Source organism: Ostrinia nubilalis, chromosome 10, assembly GCF_963855985.1.
Source record: "Ostrinia nubilalis chromosome 10, ilOstNubi1.1, whole genome shotgun sequence".
Classification (NCBI taxonomy): Eukaryota; Metazoa; Arthropoda; class Insecta; order Lepidoptera; family Crambidae; genus Ostrinia; species Ostrinia nubilalis.
In genome coordinates this window covers 1,576,122-1,595,732 of record NC_087097.1, presented here as the reverse complement: position 1 = coordinate 1,595,732, position 19,611 = coordinate 1,576,122, and the positions used below count along the sequence as shown (strand labels likewise).

At 44.3% G+C, this 19,611-nt stretch overlaps 1 protein-coding gene across 1 annotated transcript in view; it reads left to right on the top strand.

The window, feature by feature from the left end:
• LOC135075661 (unconventional myosin ID) overlaps positions 1-19,302 on the top strand; it is a 63,336-nt gene extending 44,034 nt beyond the window's left edge. The window contains exons 8-18 of the mRNA XM_063970078.1: positions 97-254; positions 984-1,105; positions 2,107-2,257; positions 2,703-2,849; positions 3,679-3,905; positions 8,062-8,211; positions 8,774-8,960; positions 10,714-10,822; positions 12,579-12,772; positions 13,486-13,634; positions 15,477-19,302. Of these exons, the coding sequence (XP_063826148.1) occupies positions 97-254; positions 984-1,105; positions 2,107-2,257; positions 2,703-2,849; positions 3,679-3,905; positions 8,062-8,211; positions 8,774-8,960; positions 10,714-10,822; positions 12,579-12,772; positions 13,486-13,634; positions 15,477-15,654 (1,772 nt within the window). The 3' untranslated portion in view covers positions 15,655-19,302. The remainder of the gene's footprint in view (positions 1-96; positions 255-983; positions 1,106-2,106; positions 2,258-2,702; positions 2,850-3,678; positions 3,906-8,061; positions 8,212-8,773; positions 8,961-10,713; positions 10,823-12,578; positions 12,773-13,485; positions 13,635-15,476) is intronic.
• Positions 19,303-19,611: the final 309 nt, after the last annotated feature.

Here is a 19,611-nt window from a genome sequence, read left to right as displayed (position 1 = left end):
GTCAGGAATTATCTAACGGTAACGGTAACGTTGGGCTATAAATTGTCGCATTATAACTGTATAATTAGGTGTGTTTAAGAAGTATTTCCCTTCCAGAGCTGGTCCTCAAGCAGGAACAGGAGGAATATGCTCGCGAGGGCATCACGTGGACGCCCGTGACGTACTTCAACAACCGCGTCATCTGCGAGCTCGTGGACGCGCCGCACCAGGGCGTCATCGCTATCATGGATGAGGCTTGCCTTAACCCCACCAAGGTACGGACGATATCCGCCCTTATGGAACAATCCAACCGGGCTAGGATGCGCACCGTGATCTTTATCGACGTCAAAATGTATGGGCGAAATCGATAAAATGATGTAATAACCGCTTACTGCGGCGCGCATTCTAGGCCTACAGGTCTTGTCTAACCGGAGAATTTGATAGAACCCAGTACCCGGACCAGATTTTTGCAAAAAAAACCGGAGCTCGTTCGTTTCAGCATCCACTTGTGTAAAAAAAAGCCTCCCCAAGGATTTCCAAATCAATCGGTACTTATTGCGCTGCCCCCACCAGGTGCTTTCTGCGACCGTTACCAGACTGTCGGTTGACCTAGTGGGAGGCATGTCCACACTATGTTTTCGGCTAGTTTTTTCTGCCCCAATGGCCATCAGTTCTACGAGGCATGAGCCCCGCCCACTGCCACTTAAGTTTGACTATTCTGCGGGCTATGTCAGTTACTTTGGTTTCCTTGCGAATGTCTTCATTACTAATTCAATAACGCAGGGAAACTCCAAACAAAGCAATCTATAGCCCCTTGGGTGACCTTGAGCCTTCTTATGACGTCCACAGTAAGCGACATCGTCTCAATTTCGTATTTCATCACTGGCATCACATACTGGTCACAGACTTGTCTTTCTGAGGCTGAGACTTGCCAAAAAATTTAACAGTTTTATTCAAATGTGTCTCGTATTTACCATGTAACTAAAGATGATAATCGTCTGCAGATATCGGACAAGCAACTGCTGGAAGCTATGGACAAGCGCCTGAGTGGACACAAGCACTACACATCGCGACAGCTCGCGCCCGCCGACAAGAAACTCAAGCACGGCGTTGACTTTAGGATTACGTGAGTTTTCTGTTACAGATATGCTTTTGTGGTTTTTTTTTTTTTTTTTTATTTTTTTTATGTGATAGGAGGCAAACGAGCAGACGGATCACCTGATGGTAAGTGATTACCGTCGCCCATAGACACCCGCAGACCCAGGGGCGTTACAGGTGCGTTGCCGGCCTTTAAGGTAAAGATACGCTCTCCTCTTGAAAGCTTGCAGGTCGGTACATGTAAAGAAAGCCCTGTATCCACTGCATTCGCCTGAGCATGCTCAAGAGGATACAAGGCTTAGCCTAGGCGCAGACCATCGATTTTTCGTCGGCCGATAGTTAGTCGGGTAGTTGATCAGTATGGGCATGTATGGAAGTGCGCACATTACACCGATTTGATTTAGCCGATATTTCATACAATTTAAAATCGGGCACAACTATCGGCCAACTAAAAATCGATGGTCTGCGCCTAGTCTTAAGGCAGCAGATCGACTGAACGGTTCTATCAACACAGCTTTAACTACTGAACGGATTACGCTGAGGGATACAGAAAGCTCGCGCGAAGCGCTAAGAAATAATGTCTAAAATTCCTAACGATAGATCTGGGATCCAATGAGACATCCTAGTCTACACGGACGAAGCCACGGGCGGGAGATAGTCACGTATATGCGTGATTCGTACAATACGGCTTGCATCAATGGCCGGCGCTGAAGTTTGTGAAAAGCTATAACTGTTTCGTCACTCTAGCTCACCATTTCAAACTGTTAAGACTAGACGCAGACCACCGATTTTTAGTTGGCCGATAGTTGTGCCCGATTTTAAATTGTATGAAGAATCGGCCAAACAAATCAAATAGGTGTAGTGTGCGCACTTCATACATGCCCATACTGATCAACTGCCCGACTAAATTATCGGCAGACGAAATATCGATGGTCTGCGTCAGGCTTATTGTCTTTCTTTCCAATGACAGCTCGTTGACTCAACACATGCCTAAATTAACATCATATTTATCAATCAAACCTTTCGCAGGCACTACGCCGGTGACGTAACTTACGCGATCACTGGCTTCATGGACAAGAACAAAGACTCGCTATGGCAGGACCTCAAGCGGCTGCTGCACTCCTCGACCAACCGGTCCCTCGCAGATATGTGGCCTGAAGGCGGCACCAACATACAGAAGGTAACGTTATATGTTCAATGGAATGATGATTTCTAGTTAACTGGCAGCGGCGGGATGAAAAAGCTGGAGACAGCTTTGTGGCGTGCATGAAACCTCTACTAGCCGTAGACAGGCTCATCTGAAACAAACATTAAATATTATCAGCTCTTCGATTCAATATGTATCTTTATATTATGGTTCAATTGCTGGGATAAGTGTAGAGGAATTGGTGGCTTCCAAATAATTGATTCTTGACTTATTTGTCCTAGATCTGCAAAAGTGATACTAAATACTCAATACTCAATCGTTTATTGCATAACCACATTAGCATTCACATTAGGTCTTAGTGGTTAGTGTAAAACGTGAATGAATTACTGTAAACCGTTGGATCAGTTTTATCATTTGTATGTACTAGTTTAAAATTTCAAAATTGTAGGCATTTACAATAGTTTCTTTTGGTTTTCAGACATCAAAACGACCGCCATCAGCTGCTACGTTATTCCGCAACTCGATGGCGGCGTTAGTCACCGGGCTGCAAAGTAAAGAACCCTTCTACGTGCGCTGCGTCAAACCCAACCCGTTGCAGGCGCCAAATACATGGGACGACCAGCTGGTAAGTGAATATGCACCTTATTACAATAGGGTATTTGACACCACCAATCAATTGACGTACTTTTTAAAACTGTCAAAACGAGTCTGTCCTATAGATTTTGTACGGCAATACTAGCATGTGACGTCATTTTCTCAACTCAATGAAACTACTTTTTTCAATTGCAATGCAACCAAAAATCTTAATTTAAATGTTATTAAAATTTTATTAAGTTTTTAAGACCAGAATGAAGTGCCTTTTTTTAAAGTTTTGTTTTAGAATTATTGGGTAATGGTGTCAAATACCCAATATAGTGTAGAGTTCAATGTTTGAAGAAGTGGTCCTTGGTCGTCCCTAACACCTGGGATCATCAGCGAATATGCACCTTATTTTGTTGTCGTAGAGATGAATGGCTGTGATTTATTGATTCTCAATATGTCCTAAGATATCAAACTGAATCGCATGCTAGACGCTTTACATCTAGAATCGTCGCCAACTGTAGAGCCAATTTGTACTTCGTTCCTTTAACGTAAATGCTTCTAAAACAGGGAGTGAAAGAAATCATGATAATAATATGTGATGCAAGTACTAAAACATACTCAGTATTCGGTATGGTCTAAAGTCCGGTCGCCGAGCAGATAGAAGTTCGTCCAATGACCCCAAGCTACCCATCGACTGTGCGACGGGCAGCCGCAGTGAGTGTGCGAGCGCGGCAGCAATGTAATTACGCGCGAGCGATAAGGATGGGTAGTTTGGGGTCATTGGACGAAATTCTATCTGCTCGGCGACCGGACTAGTTTGTAATGTACTTTTGTATTTACTACCATACTTTGATTGATAATTCTTCTCGCAGGTCCGCCACCAAGTAGCCTACCTAGGCTTAGTAGAGAACGTGCGCGTGCGTCGCGCCGGGTTCGCTTCCCGGCAACGATACGACCGCTTCCTGCGCCGCTACAAGATGCTCAGCCAGTATACCTGGCCTAACTTCAGAGGGGACAACACTAGAGATGCTGTCATGGTTCTGGCTAGAGACCTGCAATTGACAGATGTACAGTTTGGACATACTAAGCTATTCATCAGGTAAGCAAAATGAGCTTTATTACATAGGAATAAGGTCAGTTATATGACAGCTACTTGCGCGGCTACAAGACACTCAGCCAGCACACCTGGCCCAACTTCAGAGGGGACAGCACTAGAGATGCTGTCATGGTTCTGGCTAGAGACCTGCAATTGACAGATGTACAGTTTGGATACACTAAGCTTTTCATCAGGTAAGCAAAATGAGCTTTATTACAATAGCAATAAGGTCGCTACCATGACAGCTTTTTACGCCGGTACACCTGTAGGCCTAAGATGCGCGCCGCGATAAGCGGTTATCACGGCATTTTGACGTCTATAAAAGTTATCACGGCGCGTATCTTAGGCCTACTGGTCCAACTTCCGCGGAGACAGATCACGAGACACTGTTATGGTGCTAGCGAGGGACCTGAAATTGACAGACGTCTAGTTCGGACACACTAAGTTGTTCAACAGGTAAGCAATATGAGCTTTATTACAATAGCAATAAGGGCGGTAGCGTTACAGCTTCTTGCACCGTTAAAAGATGCTCAGCCAGCACACCTGGCCCAACTTCAGAGGGGACAACACTAGAGACGCCGTCATGGTGCTAGCGAGGGATCTACAGCTTACTGATGTTCAGTTTGGACACACTAAGTTATTCATCAGGTAAACAAAATAAGCTTTATTACATAGGAATAAGGTCAGTTATATGACAGCTACTTGCGCGGCTACAAGACACTCAGCCAGCACACCTGGCCCAACTTCAGAGGGGACAGCACTAGAGATGCTGTCATGGTTCTGGCTAGAGACCTGCAATTGACAGATGTACAGTTTGGATACACTAAGCTTTTCATCAGGTAAGCAAAATGAGCTTTATTACAATAGCAATAAGGTCGCTACCATGACAGCTTTTTACGCCGGTACACCTGTAGGCCTAAGATGCGCGCCGCGATAAGCGGTTATCACGGCATTTTGACGTCTATAAAAGTTATCACGGCGCGTATCTTAGGCCTACTGGTCCAACTTCCGCGGAGACAGATCACGAGACACTGTTATGGTGCTAGCGAGGGACCTGAAATTGACAGACGTCTAGTTCGGACACACTAAGTTGTTCAACAGGTAAGCAATATGAGCTTTATTACAATAGCAATAAGGGCGGTAGCGTTACAGCTTCCTGCGCCGCTACAAGATGCTCAGCCAGTACACCTGGCCCAACTTCCGCGGAGACAGATCACGAGACACTGTTATGGTGCTAGCGAGGGGCCTGAAATTGACAGACGTCTAGTTCGGACACACTAAGTTGTTCAACAGGTAAGTAATATGAGCTTTATTACAATAGGAATAAGGTCGGTAATATGACAGCTTCCTGCGCCGTTACAAGATGCTCAGTCAATACACCTGACCCAACTTCAGAGGGGACAGCACTAGAGATGCTGTTATGGTGTTGGCCAGGAATTTACAGCTGACGGATGTTCAGTTTAGGCACACTAAGCTGTTCATCAGGTAAGCAAAATGACCTCTATTGGTATAGAAATAAGGTCGCGATGCTTCGTACGCCTGGTCCAACTTCCGAGGGGACAACACTAGAGACGCCGTCATGGTGCTAGCGAGGGACCTGCAATTGACTGATGTACAGTTTGGACACACTAAGCTGTTCATTAGGTAAGCTAAATGAGCTTTATTACAATAGGAATAAGGTCGGTAATATGACAGCTTCTTACGCCGCTACAAGATGCTCAGCCAGTACACCTGGCCCAACTTCAGGGGGGACAACACTAGAGATGCTGTTATGGTGCTAGCAAGAGACCTGCAATTAACAGACGTCTAGTTTGGACATACTAAGCTGTTTATCAGGTAGGCAAAATGAGCTTTATTACAATAGGAATAAGGTCGGTAATATGACAGCTTCCTGCGCCGTTACAAGATGCTCAGTCAACACACCTGACCCAACTTCAGAGGGGACAGCACTAGAGACGCCGTTATGGTGCTAGCGAGGGATCTACAACTTACTAATGTTCAGTTTGGACACACTAAGCTATTCATCAGGTAAGCAGTATAAAATGAACTTTATTTATATTAGAATAAGGTTTCTAACATGACAACTTCTTACGCCAGTACACCTGGCCCAAATTCAGAGGGGACAGCACTACAGATGCTGTTATGGTGCTAGCGAGGGATCTACAACTAACAGATGTACAGTTTGGACACACTAAGCTATTCATCAGGTAAGCAAAATGAGCTTTATTACAATAGCAATAAGGTCAGTTATATGACAGCTACTTGCGCGGCTACAAGATGCTCAGCCAGTACACCTGGCCCAACTTCAGAGGGGACAACACTAGAGACGCCGTCATGGTGCTAGCGAGGGATCTACAGCTCACTGATGTTCAGTTTGGGCACACCAAGTTATTCATCAGGTAAGCAAAATAAGCTTTATTACAATAGCAATAGGGGCGGTAGCGTTACAGCTTCTTACGCCGCTACAAGATGCTCAGCCAGTACACCTGGCCCAACTTCCGAGGGGACAGCACTAGACATGCTGTCATGGTGCTAGCAAGAGACCTACAATTGACAGATGTACAGTTTGGACACACTAAGCTATTCATCAGGTAAGCAGTATAAAATGAACTTTATTTATATTAGAATAAGGTTTCTAACATGACAGCTTCTTACGCCAGTACACCTGGCCCAAATTCAGAGGGGACAGCACTAGAGATGCTGTCATGGTGCTGGCTAGAGACCTGCAATTGACAGACGTACAGTTTGGACACACAAAGTTGTTCATCAGGTAAACAAAATAAGCTTTATTACAATAGCAATAAGGTCGCTACCATGACAGCTTTTTACGCCGGTACACCTGGCCCAACTTCCGCGGAGACAGAACACGAGACACTGTTATGGTGCTAGCGAGGGACCTGAAATTGACAGACGTCTAGTTCGGACACACCAAGTTGTTCATCAGGTAAGCAAAATGAGCTTTATTGCAATAGCAATAAGGGCGGTAGTGTTACAGCTTCTTGCACCGTTATAAGATGCTCAGCCAGCACACCTGGCCCAACTTCAGAGGGGACAGCACTAGAGATGCCGTCATGGCGCTAGCGAGGGATCTACAGCTCACTGATGTTCAGTTTGGACACACTAAGCTGTTCATCAGGTAAGCAAAATGAACTTTATTACAATAGCAATAAGGGCTTTAGTGTTACAGCTTCTTGCACCGTTATTATAAGATGCTCAGCCAGTACACCTGGCCCAACTTCCGAGGAGACAGCACTAGAGATGCCGTCATGGCGCTAGCGAGGGATCTACAGCTCACTGATGTTCAGTTTGGACACACCAAGTTATTTATTAGGTGAGCATAATAAGCTTTATTGGCATAGTAATGAGGTCGCGAATGATGCTCAGCCAGTACACCTGGCCCAACTTCAGACGGGATAGTACTAGAGATGCGGTTATGGTGCTAGCGAGGGATCGATCTACAGCTCACTGAAAATGACCTCTATTAGTATAGGAATAAGGTCGCGAACGATGCTCAGTCAATACACCTAGCCCAACTTCAAAGGAAACAGCACTAGAGATGCTGTCATGGTTCTGGCGAGAGATCTAACAGCTCACTGATGTTCAGTTTGGGCACACTAAGCTGTTCATCAGGTAAGCAAAATGAGCTTTATTACAGTAGGAATTAGGTCAGTAATATGACAGCTTCCTGCACCGCTACAAGACACTCAGCCAGCACACCTGGCCCAACTTCAGAGGGGACAGCACTAGAGATGCTGTCATGGTTCTAGCGAGGGATCTACAGCTTACTGATGTCCAGTTCGGACATACTAAGTTGTTTATCAGGTAAGCAGTGTAAAATGAATCTTATTAGCATGAGAAACAAGGTCGCGAACAATGCTCAGTCATCAAGAAGAGAATCCTCAAATTTTAGCGTCTTTCGAACAGCTCCCGCGCTCCGTTTTTATTGGCAATACGACTGATTCTTATTCTAAACTTTCTCCCGGGAGAAACTTGACCTTTACTGGTCGGGTTTTTAATGGCTGTCAAGCCGTAGATCCTGGCTACACAGAAGGTGCAGCGGTGGGAGCGAGAGGTGGGAATAGTCCCGGCTGATTCTTTTGGAATTTGTAGAGGTCATAAAATAGAAGGATGTTGTTTTCATTTCACCTTTTCTCCACAGATCGGCGAAGACCCTCCACGGCTTAGAAGCGGCCCGAGCGGAACTGATCCCGTCCATCGTGACGCTTCTGCAGAAGTTATGGCGCGGCACACTCGCGCGCATCCGATACAGGAAACTCAAGGCAGCGCTCACCATATACAACGCCTGGAAGTGAGTAAAATGGTTCTTATTATAAAAGTGTAACATTCAGAATGTTTCGGAGGTTGTTTCATTGAATAAAGGAAAAGAGGTGGATCCTATGATCGATCTAGTTCTATGACTAAGTTAGCATAATTTTGTCACCACCCTGGTCCCTTGCAGATTTATGGTAAAATCCGGCCAACTAGCAGCGATACAAAAGGTCGATACGACTCTAGAGTTGACAATATATTCTGTCTCTTCCCATCTTATGTATTTGTCGTAACGTCTCGTTCTCCCGCTAAAATATGTCAAAGTCAGACGGGTTCACCCATGACATTAGGTTTGTTTACATTTGGTATCGCTTCTCGTTGGCCGTACTTCAGCTTTATGACGTGCAGTATTAAGACGTAAAACTATTTACTCCAGTTTTCACTAATTTTGCGATAGATGTTACCTTCCCACTACTAATTTAGTGTTTATTTTGGACCATGTCATAATTAAACCATAAGGCATTTGCCTTTGTTACATGTGGATTGATTGTAATGCTCTTTCTGATATTTTAAATTAATAATTTAACATTGTTTCCTCACAGACGGTATCGCGTCCGAAGATACATAGCCGAGCTACAAACACAGTTACAACGCTACCGCGGCGTCATAAAGCAGTGGCCCGCGCCGCCGCGTCGGCTTAACGTGCCGCTGTTACAGGCTGCCTACCGCCGCTGGCGAGCCTACCTCACGCTCAAACCCATACCTAGGGATCAATGGCCGCAGCTCAAGGTAGTTACTTTCTTACCATTTCCCATTATACCTAAAGCCCGAGCGCGAGCAATAAGGATGGGTAGCTTGGGGTCATTGGACAAAATTCTACGTGTTCGCAGACCAGACTATAGCTAAAGGTATAGCGAGTACGGAGATATAAAGCCGAGTTACTGAGTGCGGCGTCATCAAACAGTGGCCCGCGTCGGCTTAACGTGCCGCTGTTACAGGCTGCCTACCGTCGCTGGAGGGCCTACCTCACGCTCAAACCTATCCCTAGGGATCAGTGGCCACAGCTAAAGGTAAAGCCTGGTCCGTGAGCACGTAGAATCCCGTCCAATGACCCCAAGCTACCCATCCCTATCGCTCGCGCGTAATTATGTTGCTGTCGCGACTGTGCGACGGGCGCCCGCAGTGAGTGTGCGAGGCTTTAGATTTACTTTCTTACCATTTCCCACCACACTTAGCTAAAGGTATAATAAATACGGAGATATAAAGCCGAGTTGCAGAATGCGGCGTCATCAAACAGTGGCCCGCGTCGCCTTAACGTGCCGCTGTTACAGGCTGCCTACCGTCGCTGGAGGGCCTACCTCACGCTCAAACCTATCCCTAGTGATCAGTGGCCACAGCTAAAGGTAGAGTTACTTTTTACCATTTCTCACCACACTTAGCTAAAGATATAGCGAGTACGGAGATATAAAGCCCGAGTTAGAGAGTGCGACGTCATCAAACAGTGGCCCGCGCAGTCTTAACGTGCCGCTGTTACAGGCTGCCTACCGCCGCTGGAGAGCCTACCTCACGCTCAAACCTATCCCTAGGGATCAGTGGCCTCAACTAAAGGTAGATTTACTTTCTTACCATTTCCCACCACACATAGCTAAAGGTATAGCGAGTACGGAGATATAAAGCCGAGTTACTGAGTGCGGCGTCATCAAACAGTGACCCGCGCAGTCTTAACGTGCCGCTGTTACAAGCCGCTTACAGCCGCTGGAGGGCTTACCTCACGCTCAAGCCTATCCCTAGGGACCAGTGGCCACAGCTAAAGGTAGAGTTACTTTCTTACCATTTCCCACCATACATATAGCTCAAGGTATAGCGAGTACGGAGATATAAAGCCGAGTTGCAGAATGCGGCGTCATCAAACAGTGGCCCGCGCAGTCTTAACGTGCCGCTGTTACAAGCCGCTTACAGCCGCTGGAGAGTGTATCCCACGCACAAGCCTATCCCTAGGGATCAGTGGCCACAACTAAAGGTACAGTTACTTTCCTACCATTTCAGCTAAGGGACGTCCATATCTGGAAATAGGTCTTGGAGACAACGCAGGCCGGTCGTTGTGGAAACCAGTATTTCCAGTTCTTGTGCTGCTCGTGTCCAAGTGCTCTTCGTCACCGGATGGTCGGTATTCTAAATGGAGGCTTGTGCACATTGCGTTTTCCGGTGCGTGGTCGCCACTCAAAAATTTTTGTTCCAACAGCAACTACTCCTTATTGTGCCCCGCCAATATTTGGATTAACTTCTTTTGTTTCCATCCTGTTGACCCTTAGGCTGGTTTTAGTGTCACGCGGACCGTCCAGTGCGGATCCGCTCCACATGGCCGATCTGTATAAACTTCTAGGGAGCGTTTTAGAGTAATGCGGTCCGCAGGAACCGCTCGCTCCCTAGCAGTTCATACAGATCGGCTGTGCGGAGCGATCCGCGCTGACGATCCGCGTGACACTAAAACCAGCCTTATTTTTTAAGACTTTAGTCCATAACCAATGAACGTTGTCCACAGATGAAGATTTGCGCAGCAAGCGCGCTGCGCGGACGACGAGCAGAATGGGGCGCGGGCCGGCAGTGGCTGGGCGACTACTTAGCTGATGACAACTACAACGCCAAGTGCGGTGAGTGTCTACGAAACTACTTCCTCTAAAGCCTGGTCCGTCAGCACGTAGAATTTTGTCCAATGACCCCAAGCTACCCATCCTTATTGCTCGCGCGTAATTATGTTGCTGTCGCGCTCGCACACTCACTGCGGGCGCCCGTCGCACAGTCGCGACAGCAATATAATTACGCGCGAGCGATAACGATGGGTAGCTTGGGGTCATTGGACAAAATTCTACGTGCTCACGGACCAGGCTTTACCTCTTGTATCTATCGTTGCAACTCCTGTACATCAAAAATCTACAGTAAAGCTTCAACTACACCAACGCGTGCAGATCGCCATCGCCGGCGCGATCAAAGGCCAATGACAGGTCGCGTGAACTGTCATAGGTCGGTTGGTGTGGTTGAAGCATTAGCCTAGTCGCAGACTACAGACTTTTTGTCCACCGATAATTGGTTTGGGCTTTTAATCACCATGGACAGGTATGAAAGTGCGCACATTGGTATCGGCAGATTCTTTATACAAATTAGAATTGGGCCCAACTATCGGCCAACTAAAAGTCGGCAGTCTGCGCCTAGGCTTAGTCGCCAGCATAATTTAAACAGCACTGACCCACATAATTTCCCGGAACATGAGTATGCTATCGCTTTTATATTTAACGGTTGGGACCGTTGACTATTAAAATGACCCTACTATACGGTGGCGCCATCCTGCTGAGTGCGAATGCGATAGTCCTCCTACCGCTTTAGCGTTCACCAATTGGCGTCATTGTCTTCGACACTAGCAGCAGAGTAAATACAAATGAGTAAGTCATCTTCATAGAAACGCACCGAGCGCGGTTTGCATTCGGCGCGCACGCACACACTGTCAAAATTCAGCACACCCCGCTAAATTTAGTCAGTGTGTGCGTGCGCGCCGCATACGTATTGGCGCGCTCACATACAAACCGCGCTCGGGCGTTTCTATGAAGATGACCTACTCATTTGTATTTACTCTGCTAGCAGTGAAGGCAACCTTACTCTACAATGGCGCCAACTGGGGGCTTAGTGCGAATTTACATCAAACGTCATCGCTAGCGACTGCGTAAAAATGACATAAAATGTATGGTGGATTGTACAGCGTCCCTAGTGGATACTTTCAAGAACTAAAATCTTCATAGATTTTTTGACGCACTCGCTAGCGACTACGTTCAATGCAAACCCGCAATAGAAAGAAAGAAAGAAAGAAAAACATTTATTTGGTTCCAACTTAAAATATAACACACAGAATCAGATAACAAAAAACAAGTACAAGTTAGAACCAAAATTGGCCACCGCTCAGCATGTGTCATGCTCTGGAGTGGTAAATAAAACCAGAACACGACGCTGTTATTCTGCGGTGACCATTTTTGGAGAGAGCTGGAAACAAACATGAGATGAGACAATACACAAAAAACAAACAAAAGAGAAAAACAAAATAAAAAAATACAATATTAAAAGAAAAAAAAAAGTAAATAGAGGGCGCCACCATCACATACGGGTTTTAGCAAAATTGGCGAAAATGCACAAGTTCACCGCCATGAACAATGAAGAAGTTGTTTTGTTTATGACATTTGCAAGAGGGCGCCACCATCAATTCAAATACTAAAACCACAGAATAATAACAAGTAGGTACTACGGTAAAACTAATAAATAAGCACACTAATGAGCGCTAAAACGATAGCCCTAATTTAATAAACAGTTATGCAGTGTGACGTGAAAATAAATGAAGTTTATAATAAGGTTATCTTTCCCCAGCCCTATACAAATCAGCGCTGACGACGCTGCAAAAGTCGCAGCAGTGTGGTCGCGCGTTGTTCTCGTGCCGCGTGCACAAGTTCAACCGCTTCAACAAGCTGGCAGAGCGCTGCCTGCTTGTAACCGAGACCGCTGTGTTCAAGCTTGATGCCAACACCTTCAAGCCGCTGAAGAAACCCACGCCTATTACTGAGGTAAGTCACTCTTACAGATGTCAGATTCCCAACACTAATGCTGTGTACCCTATCGCTCAGCCCATAAATAGTCTATAATATGCACAAGTGGCGTATATCAGTAGTCGATGTCTTAAAGATGAAATGATAAACGTAATGATTTTAGTCAGGGCCCAGTATTTCACCAGGCCTTAGGTTACTTGGCAGTCTCTGTTCAGCACCATTCGAAACCAAATAGTACCCATAGCAAAGTTAACGTACGGTTTTAAATCGCCGTATCAGTTTTCAACACCAATTTGTCACGCATCACTAAACAAAAGTGGAAGACCTCTGACCCCCGGTCCGCCGTAGCGGGTTAAAGTTGTTCTTTGCCGCTGCTCAGTCAGGGCGAACGCTATGCGGGTTTAAAAAATGACCCGTGCATCGTGCCCCGGACAAGTATCGTGCATCGTGCCTCGACGGCAGATCTCCTAAGTTATTAAAACTGAACTTATTGTAATTTTTATTTTAATGTGAATTTTAATTTATTATTATACGTCATACTTTTTGCCCCTGCGTACAAGGTACCCACTGAAAACCAGTGACTTGGCACTTGGCAGTAAAATGTCAGCTGAGTGGGTGACCTCTTTGGCAACATTTTTTTCCTCTTTTCTCTCCGTTGTTTTTGTACTTTTATTGATTGTCAAATAAATATTTTTTCTTTCTTTCTTTCTAAAATGCATCGTTACCTTCAGATTGGCGCGGTCCGCGTGATGAGCTCGGACGCGCAGCTGGTGGTGGTCAGCGTGCCGGCGGCCAACAACGACCTGGTGGTGGGGCTGGTGGCGCCGCGGGCCGACCTGCTGGGAGAACTGGTCGGCGTGCTCGCCAACCGGTACAAGATGTGAGTATACCTGGGACATGGGAATGTGGGTTGTAATTCAATAGGAGCAAGGTTTTATTCAGGGATGTTATGGATATGAAGTTTCAGTTATGGATACGGTTACGGATAGTAAATCATTTCGGATTATCCGAAAGTTTCGGATAATTTCGGTTACGGATATTAGAAGTCTTAAAAAGGTAAAATTCAATGCAAGATGCTGCGCGACCCACATAACCACTTTATGTACTATGATAATGACGGTACCTATGATGCTAACAAATGTTTAAAATATTAAGATTTAAACTCCGCCTTTACTTTATCCTTTTAACTTTTGAATCGGTTTCGGTTACGGATATTTTTTTATTTCGGATATCCGATTGTTTCGGTTACGGATATCCATAACATCCCTGGTTTTATTCGGTTTCGACGCCCACTCACAAGGTGGACCGACTAAAGCCTGGTCCGTGAGCACGTAGAATTTTGTCCAATGACCCCAAGCTACCCATCCTTATCGCTCCCGCGTAATTATGTTGCTGTCGCGCTCGCGCACACACTGCGGACGGTCGCACGGACCAGGCTTTACATAAAGGTAGCAGGAAGGTGCTAGATGCAGGTCCCTACCAATCGGTCAACATGGAAAGCATTAGGGGAGGCCTGTGTTCAGCAGTTCCTATGGTTGAAATGATGATGATGAAGGGTTTTATTTCACTTGGTTGATGTCTTCGTTCTCGTCACCAAAAGATATAAACAACCGAGACAAGTGACTGACTGAGACGAGACACTGCTATCGTTATTGAACTTGGTTCTCTGTCTCCTTATTTTTTTCTAGGGTTCGCTCGCAAACTGATGCTTAAAATTGGGTAACGGCGCTTTCCTGTCTCAGTCTCGAGTTAAGACTACCGTAGATTTTTACAACAACAACTTTGGCTTAACAAAAATGTATTGAAATTGAGCACACTATCTCGCAACCAACTTTTGTTTTGAGCCAAAGTTGTCACTTAAGGTTAAAGCAGTGTTTTGCAACCTGTGGGTTGCGATCCCCTGGGGAGTAGCTATGCCTCCATAGGGCGGTCGCGAGAGGTCGTAAAAACTACCTGAAACAGTAAAGTTATAAAGATAGATTTATCCGAAATCTAATTATGCAAATGCTTAAAATGTTGTACTTATGGGTTGAAATTTTCGGTTCCTACAACATCTTTGTTATAAAATGCATGAAAAAAAAAAGCGAGCGGTCGGGGGGAGTCGCAAAATATTTTTTCATACTAGGGGGCTGTGTCATGAAAAAGGTTGAAAAACACTGGGTTAAAGTAACCCGCAGACACTGTTTTATTGTATACTAGCTGACCCGGCGAACTCTGTTCCGCCTTAAAGGCAATAAATAAGTCATCGCAATTTTTCCTTATTTGCTCACCGTTTAGACCTACCCTGGACTACGACAAACATTTTAAAACCAAAATCAGCTTAATCGGCCCAGCCGTTCTCGAGTTTTAATCAGACTAACGAACAGCAATTCATTTTTATTTATACAGGGTGTTAGGTAAATGGGTATATGAGCCGACACTAGCCCATGATAACATGGTCATATAAATGGTATGGTGAAGTTAGAAATTTGATATCATCATTTTATTTTTTTTTATTTTCATACAAAATAAATTTTATAAAATCCGATTTGTATGAAAATTAAAATAATTAAAATGCAGATATCAGTTTTTTGACTTCACCATACCATTTATATGACCATGTTAACATGGGCTAGTGTCGGCTCATATACCCATTTACGTAACACCCTGTATAGACGAACAGCAATTCATTTTTATTTATATAGATAGATATAGATTTTCTAACTTATAACCCATTCCCCAGGTTAAAAGGCACCGAGCTCTCTGTCGAAGTGGAAAGCGGCGCCACCACTCGCTGCACGCTCGGCGGCAAGACGCGCGCGCTGCAGCTGCCCGCCGCCGCCTCGCCCGCGCCCACGCACGCGCCCTTCACGCACGCGCACAACGTCATCACATACCACCCGGCGTCCGCGCGCGCGTAGCACGAAGACAGCGGAACTGCCGTGGAAGTAAGCAGATGACGCCATCACTGCTGAACATAAGCCTCTTCTAAAAGTATCTAGATTGGTCAGTTGAAAACCTGCGCCCTTCACCCATGCGCACAACGTCATCACATACCACCCGGCTTCGGCGCGCGCGTAGCACGAAGATAGCGGCGTAGACGTAAGCGGATGACGTCATCTTGCAAATCCAGGACATCCGTTCGTCCATTAGGACGTGCCCTTCACGCACGCGCACAACGTCATCACCTACCACCCCGCGTCTGCGCGCGCGTAGCGACACGCTGGTGATGAACACGTGAGCGAGTGACGCCATCTTCCTTTCAAATTCGTTTACGCGCATAGCACGATGATAGAATAGGCCACGTGGACGTAAGCAGATGATGCCATCACTGCTGGACATAACCCTCTTTTAAAAGTATCTAGAGAGCCTGGATCCAGCGGCTTACCTTATTATTTTAGGGAAAGGACGTCCACAGCTGAAGATACACCTCGCCCAGTAGTGTCTAGGTGAGTTAGAGGCGCCTTTCACTTCATCTTCCATTCTAATTCAGGACGTCCATTGTTGAATATAGATAGGTCCATTAGTTTGAGGCGCATTTCACGCACGCGCATAACGTCATCACATACCATCCGGCTTCCGCGCGCGCGTAGCAACACGCTAGTGATGGAGACGTGAGCGGGTGACATCATTAGTTTCCAGATTGGTTTGAGGCGTTTTTCACGTACGTGCACAACGTCATCACATACGATCCCGCGTCTGCGCGCATGTAGCACGAAGATAGCGGAGCTGCCGTGGAAGTAAGCAGATGATGCTATCACTGCTGAATATAAGCCTCTTCCAAAAGTATCTAGATTGGTCAGTTGAAAGCCTGCATCATGCATTAGTGACAGGACATCTACAGGTGGACATACGCCTCCGCCTCGCCCGCGCCCTTCACGCACGCGCACAACGTCATCACATACCACCCGGCCTCGGCGCGCGCGTAGCGACACGCTAGTGATGAACACGTGAGCAAATGACGTCATCTTCCATCCTAATTCAGGATGTCAAATTTGGTTTGAGACGCTTTTCACGCACGCGCACAACGTCATCACCTACCATCCGGCGTTCGCGCGCGCGTAGCACGAAGATAGCGGCGTAGACGTAAGCGGGTGACGGCATCTTGCAAATCCAGGACATCCGTTCGTCCATTAGGACGTGCCCTTCACGCACGCGCACAACGTCATCACATACCATCCTGCGTCCGCGCGCGCATAGCACGAAGATAGCGGCGTAGACGTAAGCGGATGACGTCATCTTCCATTCTGTCCATTAGTTTCCAGATTGGTTTGAGGCGCCCTTCACGCACGCGCACAACGTCATCACCTACCACCCGGCCTCGGCGCGCGCATAGCACGATCATAGCGGAGCTGATGACGTCATCTTCCAAGTTCAGGACGTCCGTTGCTGAACACAGGTTCATTAGTTTCCAGATTGGTTATCGCCTTTCACGCACGCGCATAATGTTATTACATACCATCCCGCGTCTCCACGCGCGTAGCAACACGCTAGAAGAAGTGATGAAGGCGTAAGCGAATGATGCCATCACTGCGGGACATATGCCTCTCCTAATAGGTACATTGGTCGGTTGAAAGCCTGTTATCCAGCGGCTTACCTTAAGGCTGATTTACACGTATTAATTAGATAAGTAGGTAACTACATTTTAACTAATTTTTTGGGCGGGGCTTGTCACTTGACACACTTTGACAAGCAGTTTCATAGTATAGTTCCAAAATACTGAACTGTCCTATCCATGACATTGACAGCGGGGCGCCACCGTCAATACCGGATCGCTGGTTCCGATTTTTGCCATATTGGAAGCCATATAGTTGAACTATGGTAGCGCCCCCCTGTCATTGAGTTTGGTGGAACAGTTCAGCGTGGGTCATCTATAACAAGAGCTTGACGTTTGGACATAGACTTAAAATTAAGTTAAAAAAATACGATGTAATTTCATCATTTAAAATTAAGTTAAAATGTTGTAAACTACTTAATACGTGTAAATCAGCCTTTAAAACAAAAATAAATCGGGTATGAAATAAAAAACTTCACCCTTCTAAAACCCAACCTGAACAGTAAATACAATAATGTCAATGTAATTTCTACTTGTGATTATTAAGTGCCTAGTGAAATAAAATTTCTCACATGAAAAAAAAAGTAATAAAATATGAACATTTGTTGAATTTCACGTAAAACTTCGTTATTTTTGCTTTTATCGTGATGGTAGTCTAGTTTTAAAGAAATATGTTAATATAATATAACTTATTAGAAGTGATGATGCTAGTTCTTATTAATAAATGTAATTAGGCTATTTGTTATTCTATTTTTAAGGCATTTCGTATGATTTTACGTAATTAATATTGTTGCGTTGTTCCGTTCTGGCAACGAGAATTTATTTTTTTATTTAATTTTCGATAGTGAAAGTTAATTTTAAAAAACGAATTAAAATGTATTCCAAACATCACATTATTTTATTAATAATACCAATTTACTAATGTTATTATAAGCCGTAATGAAATTGAATGTTAAATAAAACTATTTTGCAGGTGTTATGTAAAATAGTTTTGTTTGTCATTAATTACCTACGAAATAAATATAGTTTATGTGAATTTTAAATTATGAAAAACGCACAATGTACTTTTTAAAATACATTAATAATTTAATAAAGGTGTGTTAAGATTAAGATACCTTCTTCGATGGACAAAACAAAACGCTTATTTTGCTACAACGTACTTAAAATTTTGCTAACATCCTACTTAAAAAAATCATTCAAAATTGACGTTTCATGTGAGTATTCCTTGATTGGAGATAGTACACGATTGCATAAATACAGTTATGGTTTAAAACCATAGGTATTATAAAATTATTTTAAGCATTTCGTGTTTTGTTCCATCGAAATCAGTGTATTTGGGAACATAAGGCAACTTGTGATTTTGTATATAAAATAACGTACAAACATTGCAGTGATGATTTTATACAATTTTATGCGTGTAGTATTAATTTATTGTACCGTAGGTCAGTATTAAGCTTCGATGAACACAACGAAATAACTTTCTTGACGCAAAAAATATATAAAACTTAAACGAATTCTTGAATTGGATAATTTCTACTTGTAGAGTCGTAATTTTATTTACATCTAGACAAAAATCTTAAGATCAAAACGGTTTTGGGACATCATATTAATTTGGCGGAATGGATTTTACTCTTGTATTTTCATCTTGTAATTTAACATTGTAAAATATGATAATATCAGTGTAATATTTAAATAAAACCATGTCTCTATCGCGATATGGGGATCATAGCATCATTTTGAAATTATGCAAAGTGAACACCGAAACGTCATTTTTCCTAGATTTGTTTAAAAGATTTTAAGTCAAATGTAAACAAAATCAGCTCTAAAATTGTAATACCCTCTAGTCTGTCACTTCAAAAGTATATTTTCATTGTAAGTAAACGTTTGTAAACATTGCGTCAATTAATTGTAAATACGTAGTTACGTTTGTGAGTGATTCTGATCGGATGTGCCTTGATGTGGTGCCATGAGATTTTATTGTAAACTATTCAATATATTATTTTCTTTAATCAAACGAGTTTTTATTTTATTCAAAATATGCCGTATATTTAGTTACCTACCTACAAAACCAAACCTAATAACCGTCTCGTCGTGCAATCGAAATATACGTGAACGCAAAAAATACAACGTGACGGTAACGCTCCTCAATCGGAACAGTAAAAATATTTATTTATGAAACAGAATTATAAATTTTAGTAGAATTTACAGTAGGGCAGCTACCAAGAGCTCTTCAATCGTTTCTTTCTTTCAAAAATTTATTTGTTGATATTTTACAAACTAGCGAAATTGGTCTTTGACATTGGACAATGCCCCCGTACCTAAG